Source organism: Alosa sapidissima, chromosome 11, assembly GCF_018492685.1.
Source record: "Alosa sapidissima isolate fAloSap1 chromosome 11, fAloSap1.pri, whole genome shotgun sequence".
NCBI lineage: Eukaryota > Metazoa > Chordata > Actinopteri > Clupeiformes > Clupeidae > Alosa > Alosa sapidissima.
Window position 1 is genome coordinate 28,105,219 of NC_055967.1, and position 13,070 is coordinate 28,118,288.

At 42.3% G+C, this 13,070-nt stretch overlaps 1 protein-coding gene across 2 annotated transcripts; it reads left to right on the forward strand.

Moving 5' to 3' along the window:
- The first annotated feature begins 240 nt into the window (after positions 1–240).
- Positions 241–11,648, forward strand: uba2 (ubiquitin-like modifier activating enzyme 2). Of its 2 annotated transcripts, none has more exons than XM_042111211.1 (17): positions 241–514; positions 1,862–1,945; positions 2,083–2,153; positions 2,249–2,313; positions 2,624–2,724; positions 4,106–4,227; positions 4,353–4,420; positions 4,593–4,714; positions 4,844–4,943; positions 5,149–5,300; positions 5,481–5,574; positions 7,114–7,226; positions 8,370–8,525; positions 9,054–9,150; positions 10,130–10,235; positions 10,435–10,577; positions 10,705–11,648. In XM_042111211.1, exons 1-17 carry the CDS (start codon positions 374–376, stop codon positions 10,932–10,934), a joined length of 1,965 nt encoding a protein of 654 aa, XP_041967145.1. In that variant the 5' UTR covers positions 241–373; the 3' UTR covers positions 10,935–11,648. The 2 variants fall into 2 exon arrangements, with proteins under 2 accessions (XP_041967145.1, XP_041967146.1); XM_042111212.1 differs by lacking the exon at positions 241–514 and adding an exon at positions 1,339–1,619.
- Positions 11,649–13,070: the final 1,422 nt, after the last annotated feature.

A 13,070-nucleotide genomic window follows, 5' to 3' on the forward strand; every position in this document is an offset into this window, starting at 1 on the left:
GTATATCAATAATGCCAGCATTTGGTTTGTGTGTGGAGAGCTTTTAGATGAACTCCACAAAGCTGCTTGCGCCTGATTCACTGACTGGTATCTGACTGCATGCATGGCCATACCTGAGTACATGTATGACCATCAAAGCAAAATAACTTGTTCAACTCAATTCACCCTCAGCTACTGAAGTGCAAAGGCTACTGAAAACTGAAAAGTAAGTCAGAGAATCTTTAAAGGTATCTGCTCGGCATGAATCTTCAGTGTCTAGGCGGATGTTTGTCTTTGTGGAAAAGAGGAGCGCCCTCTGTCTTGATAGTAAGGCTTAGCTGCAGATTTGAGGGTCTGAAGCCGCTGTACGGCTGTCTTTATCAACCGCTCAACAATGGTTCAGCTAGTGGGGTCTCTCCGCAAAGAACTCGCCGATTCCGTCTCTAGTTGCCGGGTCCTGGTGGTTGGAGCAGGGGGAATAGGTTGTGAACTCCTGAAAAATCTGGTGCTTACCGGCTTTAAAAACATTGAAGTGGTAAGTTCAGGGGGCGGACACATCAATACCCTTTGTGCTGTGGGTAACGTTAAGCTAGCTACTTGGCTAATGGCGTTCAAACGGGCCCAGTAACCATTAGCTAGCTAACTGAGTAGCTATCTGGCGCGCTAACGCTAGCTCTTCGTGCTAACCATAGCCAACTTACCCAGCCACCTTTTTTGGAAGAACAGTGGAACAGGTTGATACATTCACATAACTGGAGGGCATCTTGATTATTGTTCATCCGGACTGTTACTGATCATCTTCATTGATTTTGAGTTACGTTGGCGTTACTGTTTTGACTTCGCTTTGCGCAATAGTCTTTGACCGGTAAGATGCGCTAGCATGCTCTTCATAGAAAGAGTCGTCTTAGTTGTTTCAGATGTGCCTATTTGCAGTAACATTGGCACACTGAAGAAAATATTATTCCGTTTTGTTTCCTGTACAGACGTTCCGTGGTGTACAGCTTCTGAATGTCATTGTTTCATGTAGTGGTGATTAGTTAATGTTATTTTTAGATACATAGCTCTAACGTTAACTTGCCATTTACCATCGCCTTTCTAGCTAACGTCAAGAGTTGCGATAGCAAGCTAAACTTAAGTGAAATGTCACATTAACGTTAGATGCGTGAATTGATGCGGTTTTTTCCAAGCTGTGGTAAAGATAGAGGTGGAATTGCTGTAAACAGTGTTCAGAATTCTATATTCATCCTTTCTGTAAATCCTGTATTAGGCAAGTCAACTGTTACGTTAAGCGGCATGTTCTATCACCCCGCCAGTTAGTTGAGCGGCATTTTCAGAGGAGTTCGGGTGTAATGACGTTTTACATAGATAGGCAGGGAAGCACTTCACATGAATACTTTTTTCAGTGCATGGCACACCACAGCTTTTAAATCACTTAACATAGCGCAGCTGCAAAAACTTTCATTGTTAATTTCGTGTGGTCTTTGCAAATTGGGGTAAGGCTAACAATAATCGACGTGAAGGGGAACCTTAGATATTTGCTGTAAGGAGGAAGCAGAGATCCTGTGGTCAACTGAACAGAAATTGGAGCGACTGTTTAGAGAGATGTAATGTGACTCACAAATGGTTTTGGGCAATTCCAGGTAAAGTGGACTTTTTGTCACATCCATAACGCCAGTGAAATGCCTTGGCATTCGTATGATATGATAACATTACTTTTTTGTGCATTTTTTCCTCATGTACATTCTTCAGCCAAAAATGGCAAATGCTCAAATTTCATGGAATCATTCACATACCATACTGTACCATCACATTTTATTGGCGTTATGGATGTTACAAAAAACGTAATTTCCCATGGAATTGCCCTTTTGCATCTGTGTTGTAGATCGATCTAGACACCATCGATGTGAGCAACTTGAACAGACAGTTCCTATTTCAGAAGAAACATGTGGGGAAGTCCAAAGCACAGGTAAGACCCAGAAAAACAATCTTAACTGTACGGTAGTGTCATTTGGGGTCATTTCATTTTCTAAGTAAGCAATTACCAGGTATATTTTTGTGAGTGATTAACTTCTCTGGCTCTTCCTTTGTGTATGTTTGACGCAGGTGGCTAAGGAAAGTGTGCTGCGGTTCTGCCCATCCGCCAACATTACAGCATACCATGATAGTATCATGAAGTGGGTTTCAGAACTCTCATAAATAACTTTTAATTTTCTCTTCATTGACTTGTTGTGGTTTGCGCATGCTCACGTGTTATGTTTGTCTTTTGCAGCCCGGACTACAATGTGGAGTTCTTCAGGAAGTTTGTGCTGGTCATGAATGCGCTGGACAACAGAGGTACCTACTACACACACATACCAGAACCAGACAACTGCTGCTGGACCTAGATTACTGCTGGATGCAGAATGGATGTGGCATTATCTTGAATTTCCCCTTGGGGATCAATATCGTCTATCCTATCGATCTATCGATCGTGTGAAACTAATCAGCCAAAATATTCTCCAGACCATATCAGAGCCAGTCTTGCCCAATGCACACACATGAGAATGAGCCTTATCTTTTTTTATTCAATCAAACTGTCTCTTCCCTTAACTCATTCATCTTTTTCTCTGTGTATTTTGTGTTCCGTCATCTGTTGAAATGCTAGCGGCTCGTAACCACGTGAACAGGATGTGTCTGGCGGCAGACATCCCTCTGATTGAGAGCGGCACAGCCGGATACCTTGGCCAGGTTACAGTCATCAAGAAGGTCAGACACCAGTGCAGACACATGTACACACACACACACACACACACACACACACAATTCAAACATACAGACATAGACTCATCTGTAGAAATGCTGTTGACCGATTAAGGTGCACATTGGAAATTAAAAATGTCCTTTACAGCACGTAAAATACTATCTTTTATTTTAAAAGGGCCCTGTCAGTGAGACATATTTTGATCTATTGTCCTACCTTGAAAACAAAAAAACAACAATTTTATCACCATTCTGTAGCTGATGTTTTTAGTAAGGTCCCACCTTTGAAGGTTTTAAAATATCTTACTAGCATAGATAAAAAAAAAAACATATTTAAACTTTTTTAACACACAATACTCTGGCCATTGAATAGCCTTATTTGCCAAATGGCCTTAAATTAAACAAGCAAGCAAGCAAACAAACAAACCTTTTATTTTAGTGGGGAACATCAGGGCAGTATTTCAGAAAGGAGGTTGAACAAACTCTTTGTCCAACCCTGATCTCTAGGTAGATCAACCCTGAGATGGGAAACCCTGATATTTCGCTTCTAATTTGTTCAATGTACACAGAGTTTGTTTATTCTGAGTTCAGCGTGTGCCTGATGACTTTGAAAAGGCTTCATCAAAGGAACTCAGAAATGAGTCACCATGCCAACTAGTTAGAAAACTTACCCGACTTGCTACGTCACTCAATTTAAGAAGTTATCCCTACGAGCACAGCCTTTCCTTTTTCAAAGGAAAATGCAGCACAGTCGTAACTGGTGGTTGCACGTCATTAGAAAATTATTCAAATTGTTTGTGCTGTCAATTGTTTTATGAACCCTATATTTCCTAAACCAGTGACTAAAAAATTACTTAAAACCTTAACAGCACAAATGATTATTATGGCACACAAACACTGTAGCCTAGCCTAATAAGATTAGCCTACTATTTTTATATTTTTATCCTACTATGTTGCTGCACCTGGCAGTGAGTTTAATACAGTAGCCTAGATTCATTTTTAAATTACTTGCTAGAGGAGAAAACGACAACCCATGTGTCTTATAGCAGCTCAGTAGGAGGGACGAGATATAAACACTGGGTTTGGCAAAGTAAACCTGCTAAGGAGCAGGTTATGTTCAGAGTCACCGTGTTACCGTGGTAACGGACCCAAAGTTTGAGTTAAATTTCTTACTGGAATGGGAAACCTGGAGTTTTATTTCCCTCAAATCAGGGCTAACAAACATTTCTAACAAAGCCCGCTTTCTGGAATAGGCCCCAGGTGTCCTTGAAGTTCTGTTTAACTTTAAACATTATAGTATACAAGTCACGTTTCTACTGTTGTAGATGCTGACGTGGATGACCCTGTGCTTATTGTGAATATATTTGTTTGATGTTGTTGTTGGCAGGGTCAGACAGAGTGTTACGAGTGCCAGCCCAAACCCACCCAGAAGACCTTCCCTGGATGCACCATCCGCAACACTCCCTCCGAGCCCATTCACTGCATCGTGTGGGCCAAGTACCTGTTCAAGTGAGTGTGATGATGGAACTATTCCAACTGGAGCGAGCTACTGTACATCTCCCTGTAAATAAATCCAGACAAATGAAATGGTATTCATAGCAGATGTGTATTGTGTGATGTGCGTTTGTGTACAGCCAGTTGTTTGGAGAGGAGGACGCGGATCAGGAGGTCTCTCCGGACACTGCCGACCCAGAGGCCAGATGTGAGTACATGTCATTTGTGCCTTGTGCATGGACACTCAGACGCACACACTTCCATTTTGATTTTCAGATTACAGATGTTTCAGATGCACCAGGAACAGTTATTTTGTTTGTTATTTGATGAGCTGGTTTGCTGTAGCTGCCAGAGGTAGACACGATTTGTTTGTTGTCCAGGGGACTCAGCGGAGGCAGCAGCTAAAGCCAGCGCCTCCGAGAAGGATGGAGATGTGAAGCGTGTCAGCACCAGGGAATGGGCTCGCTCCACCGGATATGACTCCGTCAAAATCTTCAACAAGGTCTGTGTGCCCCTCTGATAGATCCGATCAAAATCTTCAACAAGGCCTTGGTGTCCATCTGTAGTACCTGGCATCTGATAGGCTGCTGCTTGTTTATTGTGCGTGTGCATGTGTTTGTGTGTGTTTCAGTTGTTTAAAGATGACATCAGGTACCTCCTAACGATGGACAAGTTGTGGAAGAAGAGGAAAGCCCCATTGCCTTTAGACTGGGAAGAGCTCCTGCAGCAAGGTAAACAACAAGGCACACACAACCACAACACTGAAACATAAACACAAACATGTCACTATTATACCCAATAGGATTGCCATACAGTAGTTGCGTCATTAGTTACAGCATAAAGACATTGATTAGTTTTGTCCTGCTACAGTCATTGTTGTGTCATGTTGCGCTGAGAGAAATGGAAGTTAACGTGCATGCTTGCTTGTGTGCGCAGCAGGCCAATCGGAGGCAGTGAGCGTAAGCGGACTGAAGGACCAGCAGGTGTTGGGGGTCCAGGGATACGCCCAGATGTTCAGCAACAGCGTGGAGACACTGCGAGGAGACCTCCAGCAGAAAGGAGATGGAGCCGAACTTGTGTGGGACAAGGTAACATATCTGCAGTCTCCTTCCTCATATAGTGATGAACTCTAAGCACAGCTTAGCCATTAAAAAACGGGGATGAATTAGTGTGGGACACAGCGACACTCGCTCACTGACATACACACATACATATACACTGCGGGAGGAGTTGAGCTGTTCTTCTCTTGATTGGTGTGTCATTTTCAGGATGATCCTCCAGCAATGGACTTTGTGACCGCAGCTGCCAACCTGCGCATGCATGTCTTCAGCATGAACATGAAGAGCCGCTTCGACGTCAAATGTAAGTGCCAACGAAATGTGTGTGTCTGTGTTTGATTTAGTTTTGCGTAATGTCTCTGCTACGTGGCCTAACATCAGGCGAGTGTCTGACTATCACGTAGCATTGAATGTTTTCTGAATCCGTAAGATATGCACTTCTGTTGCGTCATGTCTCTTGCCCAATGTACTGTTTCAATGTCACTGACAGAAAAAAATAGAAACAGTGCATCCGATCCACTGCTGAAGCCTTGTTTTAAAGGAGAATTCCGGTGTGATATTGACCTAAAGTGTATTGAAACATGATACCGAGTGTGAACGTATGTCTCATAGCCCATCTCGACTTGTCCCCTGCACTCCAAAATCTGGCGCTAGTTAGCCGATGCTACCAACAACATTTTCAGTAGTGGTGCTTCGGCATCGGGCTAGCCATGCAAATAAATCACTGTTTTACACCCATTTACGAGGCTCAATGTATCTCCACACTTCATTGGTAGACTTCCTAGGGCCCTGACATTTAAAACGAGACATTGAGAACTTTGAAAAAGCACTGGTAGTTTACTTACAAGACGATTTATACAGACAGTATCTTCACGAAGTTTAACGTTTGCAGCCATCTTGAATTTAGTCACGATAAGTCGAGCAACGAGTAAGAATGAACAGGTATGATAAGGGATCAGATTCCAAAAATAATTCAGTGGAAATGCATGGATTCCAGTTTCTTCCAGTAGCAGCAACTGGAATCCATGCATTTCCACTGAATTATTTTTGGAATCTGATCCCTTATCATACCTGTTCATTCTTACTCGTTGCTCGACTTATCGTGACTAAATTCAAGATGGCTGCAAACGTTAAACTTCGTGAAGATACTGTCTGTATAAATCGTCTTGTAAGTAAACTACCAGTGCTTTTTCAAAGTTCTCAATGTCTCGTTTTAAATGTCAGGGCCCTAGGAAGTCTACCAATGAAGTGTGGAGATACATTGAGCCTCGTAAATGGGTGTAAAACAGTGATTTATTTGCATGGCTAGCCCGATGCCGAAGCACCACTATTGAAAAAGATGTTGGTAGCATCGGCTAACTAGCGCCAGATTTTGGAGTGCAGGGGACAAGCCGAGATGGGCTATGAGACATACGTTCACACTCGGTATCATGTTTCGATACACTTTAGGTCAATATCACACCGGAATTCTCCTTTAAGGGGGTGCTATGGCGCAATTTGTTACAGAACCCCTTACCATATTTGAGTACGGCTCGGGTCATTTCCCGATCCCACCCCATCTCTCTCTCCCATTCGCTTCCTGTCACTCTCTCCACTGTCCTGTCAAATTAAAGCGCCCCCCCCCCCAAATAAATAAATAAAATTAAAAAAGCTTAAGGCCAAGTTCCTGTTGATCCTGTTCATATTTAATGCTTATGGAGCATGATGTGAGCTTTGGATGCACCCTGCTGTTTGTCAGTGATTTTAATTGCAACAGGTGTGTGTGGTATCTCAACAGTATTGAGCTGTGGTTTTGCAATGTGACGTGTGTGGCATCATGTTTACCCTCTGTTGCCCCATGCAGCCATGGCAGGGAACATCATTCCAGCCATTGCCACCACCAATGCCATCATTGCGGGACTTCTAGTGCTTGAGGGCCTGAAGATCCTCTCAGGAGATATGGACAAGTGCCGCACGGTAATCACACATGCATAACGAATAAGAAGTGATGAGTCTTCTTCACAAATAAAAACATGGCTGTACATCACATCCCAGTATTTTTAGACTAATATATGTATTACAGCCAGAAGAACATTAAGGCCTACTAGTAATAATCACAGCCTCTCCCACAGCATGTCTTTAAAGGATGTACATTCAAAAATCCCTTTCAAAAGCCGAGTCCCAAATAGATGCCTCTCTTACACGCCTGGTGTGGCTACCTACAGGTTTGGATAAATAAAGGCTGATCTCAAATAGGGGCCTGGGCTGTTTAGCACACTAAAGTTCTGATTAAGTGGCATTATTAAAGACTGCGGCGGTCAAGGCCAGAGTTCCAAATTGTTTAAACTTTTTTTCAATATGGACTAGGTCTATGCTATGTCCTACATCGTTCAATTCATCCCATTTTGTTTCAAATTGGCATATTAGACAAAATATTATATCTTGTCGTGACAAGGATAAGCCGACAGTAAGCCTACCGGTAACATGCTTGCCCAGTTGTTTTACAGGGTAGCCTTCATTCTCTCTTCCCATTTGTATTATTTTGATGTGTTTCGGGCAACAAGTTCCTAGATGGATATTAACTTGTATTGTTCAGCCCGGGGCTGTCACATCGTTTTGCCTGGTGCAGGTTTTTTTTTTTTCTTCTTTTTTTTTTTTTAAACTCCCAATAATCTAAGAAAATATAGTAATCCTATGTCTTACATGAACTGATTTGTTAAACACGTTCTAATTATAAATAAAACATAATATAATCCAGTAACCTCCTACTGTCATGCTCTCTGTCTACCAGTATGCTATTAGGATTGTTATCTATTATCTCTAACACTCAATGAACAACATGTCAACACTAATTGAATAATCTGTAATTGAAGCCTATCATCGGATAGCCTTGAGCATATTTAAAATTATTAATTCAATAATATTTCCCATCTTTGCAGAGGAAAAGTTTTGTGTGAAAGTAATTAAAGGCCTGTCTCAGATGCGTCTCAAGTACAAGCCGATGCAGTTTGACGATTTTGGAAAATAAAAGCCCGGGCTATTATTTAAGTTTTACAGTATGTTATCGTTCAGTCATATTTGCACATTTCTAACTCTGTGTGTGCGCGCTTGTGTGTTTAGATCTTCCTGAACAAGCAGCCCAACCCACGTAAGAAGCTGCTGGTGCCCTGTGCCCTTGACCCACCCAACTCCAACTGCTACGTGTGTGCTAGCCGACCTGAGGTGACCGTCAGGCTCAACGTCCACAAAACACTCGTCTTAACCCTGCAAGACAAGGTAAAGTAAAAATCCTCATATGAGATACAGTAGAGCTGTATCTCATATGAGGCAATATGCATCAACCCGGAACATTTGCAATGCAAAAAGTACAGTTATTTATAGTATTCAATCAGTACACTACAATTCAGCACCAATTTGATATAGCTAGATAGATGTCACTTGCTGTATGATTGACTTGATCTACTTGAAAGTTGTTGAGGAAAGCTTTGAATGTATCTTGATATGCAGACGGTAATATGTTTCTATAAATGTTTATCTACAAGTGTTTTTTAAGCAATAAATACATGAAAACTACTATTTGCCTTCTATTATGGTTACTGCAGTTATTTATAGATACGAAACATCTCCTTCTTGCTAGGATCAATAAGCACAGGTATACAATTACACATTGCAAGGTAAAGGTAATTTACCTTTTTAAAAAGGCGTTCGTTTTTAACATTAGAGTACACACTGTTGTAAGTCTCTGTGTTTGTGTAGATTAATTAGGTCATGGTACTGTGGTGTTTGATTGTTGTGTTTTTGTAGATCTTGAAAGAGAGGTTTGGGATGGTAGCTCCAGACGTCCAGATCGAGGATGGCAAAGGCACCATCCTCATCTCCTCCGAGGAGGGAGAGACTGAGGGTGAGTTTCTCCGCCTGGCCTGCAGGGGGAGACAAACTGCAGCACCCCACCACACAATCACACACAGGAACACTGATCAGACAGACCACCACACGACACCACACAGTCACACACATACGCACTCAGGGCTGTACGTGACACAGTAGTACCCCTCATCACACACACTAACTCTCATGTTACACAACCACACATGGTGATGATGGAAATCACACAGGGAAGTAATACGCAGGGCAGTAGAGTAGCGAACTGTAGGAGTTTGGAGTATATTGCAAAGTTGTCCATATGTTTTTCTCAGAAACAATGTTGCTGAATTTACAGCTGAAGTGCAGAGCTCACAAATGCGTCTTCTGCAGGACTAGCTGCAGTCGTAGTGATTAGACTATTAGAAGAGAACAGGGCAAAAGCTAAGGAAGCTACAAGGCAAAAGCTAAGGAAGCGAAGGTGGTGAACACTTAGCAACCAGATGGTTGTATTGGTGATGGTTGCTGCCATTGACACTGCCTTATTAAATGCTTTGCCATTTATGAGATTTATAATTAACTGATTAACCTATATTATTTACGGCATTTTATTGACAACTTCTTTTGCACATTTCCATGTCTCCATATGTTGTACCTGCTGTGTAGTCTTGTTTGTGCTTGCTATATGTCGTATCTGCTGTATAGTCTTTGTGTGTGTTTGCATTATGTTGTTATTGTTGTACCTGCTGTTAGTCTTTGTTTGTGTCTGCTTTATGTTGTACCTGTTGTGTAGTCTTGCTTGTGTGTGCTACATGTTTGGTGGGGCCAAAAACGAATTTCCACAATAGTGGACAATAAAGACCTCTAATCTAATCTAATTGTTGCCTTGATAACCGTGTGATTGCTGTATAAGACTTAGACTCTATGTCACACATCAAACATAAAAAGACACCAGACATACTGCCTATCACACACACCCAGATTAACCCTCATTCCTGCCTCTGTGTGTGTTTCTGTAGCCAATAATAACAAGGTTTTGTCTGACTTTGGGATCCGGAACGGCAGCCGCCTCCAATCAGATGACTTCCTTCAGGACTACACACTCCAGGTGAACATCCTACACAGGTGGGTACAAGTGTGTGTGTGTGTGTGTGTGTGTGTGTGTGTGTGTTGTTTATTGTGTAAGACCTCTTGATTTTAGTTTCATGTGTGTAGTGAATGGGCTGGATTATGTGGTGATGTATTATCATTGTAGTGGATGTATTATATTGGATGTAGTGGGGGCTTATCTGTGTGTGTGTGTGTGTGTGTGTGTGTGTGTCAGTGAGGAATTGGAAAAGGATGTGGAGTTTGAGGTGGTGGGTGAGGTCCCTGAGAAAGGACCTGGACCAGCAGCAGCGGCTGAGGATGGGAAGAGCATCGCTAATGGAAACAAAGACTCCGCTCAGCCCTCCACCTCGTCTAAAGGTGAGCATTGGTGTCTTAGTGTGTGACACAAACTGTGTTGTCCCTATTTGGACACAGAGATGTGTTAAGAACAACTCAAGTTGTGTTGTTTTCAACACATTTGTTTGTTTCTCCCTCTGTCTCTCAGCCCCTGTAGAGGAGGATGATGACGTTCTCATTCTCGACTCCGATGAAGAGCCATCGTCCAGCTCTGCCATGGACATTTCTGCTGGGGGCGCAGCATCAGCACAAAAGAGGAAGCTCGCCGACGCAGAGACTGGTGAATCAGTCGAATCCTCGACCAAACGCAAACGTCTGGACCAACCAACCGCCAGCGGGCAAGATGATGATGACGACGACATCATCGCCCTAGATTAAGCCACACCTTGCTTCTGAAAAGGTGCGCTCTCTGGTGTCGAGTTACATCCTGCCTCTCTGCCTGAACTGTAAATAGATCTGTACAAAACAGCGCCCCCTGTCTCTCGTTTCTGTTCTACCATGGACTGAATCTGTTTCTCGGTTAAGCTTTTCTCCCTAATTGCCACTGTTTCTGGTATGGGTCTGGCACCGATCCACTCCAGACAAAGCAGCTATATGGGATTAATTATGAGGATTGATACAAAAGTGATTTTTCTCTTGTGAAACCAATGTGGTTTTTTGTAGTTTTGCTTACCGTCTGGTCTCTTACGAGGGCCTGGGGGTGGGGGGGGGGGGTTCTGCTTCATGATGATGATGTTTAGGAGAGGTTGATGTATTTCTCGTTATTTTATCCCCATTGTCAGGAAAAAAAAAAAAAAACTTTGCATATTTAATTTTTTTTTGTAAGAAAACCTTTGAAGCCCAACAGAACCTGAAATGTGTCAGTATGTTTCCAGTGAGTCTTTGGTCATATGTATACTACTGTCAAGGTTGGGAGGGATGGGGACGAGGTGCTGAACACGGAGGTGTTTTATTTTTACGGTTTGTTTGCTAGACCCGTTCAGGGTCCAGCGCCTTTATATGTGGTCAGCAACAGAACATACATACAGTTACTGTACATGCAAACTCACACTCTTGAGCTAAAGTCCTAATAAAAGCATTACAGTACACACACCTGCTTTGTTTTTCATGCAATCGAAGACGATGTGTGTGTGTTTCCATTATCAGAACTTTCTTATCTCCAAAGATATAAGCAGACAGACATAACAGCTATGAAAGGATACACGTGTTCGTGTGTAGCACGTCGGCACTGGAGTTTCACAGTACCCAGCAATAACATTGAATTAAATAACATTAAACCTCTCACCTTCATTCAATACAGTAGGAACATCTGGAATGAGGAATGACTAATTTGAAGGGACACCAGGCAACGTTTTCGTGTTAATTAATCACCTTCGTTAGTCGGTATATGGTTAAATGACTCATTACGGGGCAAATGAAGGCTCTCTCGCCTGCCCCTACTGCCTGTAGGAAGAATATCCCACTTGCAAATTCGGTGTATCCTACCCGCTGACCGAAGCAGGATCAGTTTACAGCACAGAGACAGGCTAACGAAACGCTAGAGATTGTTGCAAACGTGTATAATGGCAGAGCCGGCGAAGAAGCAGCGAAAACCCTTGACTGACCGAGCGAGGGGGAGTTTCTTAGAGAAAAAGCATCAGGCTTGCCTGGTGTCCCTTTAAGCAAGGCCTTTATGCTGTCAATCCTTTTCCATTTGCCTCTGTAACGAAAGGAGCATGATTATGGTGTCATGTAAACTTGTAAGAACAACCAAAGAATGGGTCACAACAGCTTAAATAAAAATACCACAGAGATGTCCTTGATTTCTCTGCTCCCTGTGGACAATAAACACTGCATGACAGGTTCTGGATGCATTATCAGATTATCTACTCTACGGATTATGTTTTGAGGATTTAGGCTGAGCTGGGCATAGACTGGATACAAAGATTTGCTAGATTTACAAAAATGAATAGGAATCCATTCAAGAATATAGGACTTCCAGTTCACAGCTGCACTAGTCTTCTAGCCAGCTGTTATCGACTGTTTTGAGATCCACCTTTCTACATCGTTCAGAATATATCCACACAACTCTCAGCGACATGAGCGATTGGCCAAAAAAGGTATATGTATCATTACTTCAGTTGCGTAAGGCTAGTCAGTATTCTCCTTGCCTCAGTGTTGTGTTAATGTGTCTGCACTCTCATTGTTTATATTTCAGAGGCACAAATGTGTTTCTGGTCTTTTTCTTTCATTTAAGTTATTTTTGCACTTCTCTTTCCCAAAAACAAATATGTAATTTTTCCAGAGGAGGAGCACAGCCATAATAGCCTCCTGTAGGCGTTCGTCCAGGCTCGGACTTAAGTCTTAAAATAAGCAGTATATAACTGCTTTATCATGACTTCAGCAAATAAATCCCTCTTTGGACAATTCAATTGTTGGTAACTGACACTAAACTACCCATACCCTTTTTTGACAAAATTGGAAATAATACAGATTCTTTGTGTGATCTTGCATTTACAGTGCTGCTTGACAGTT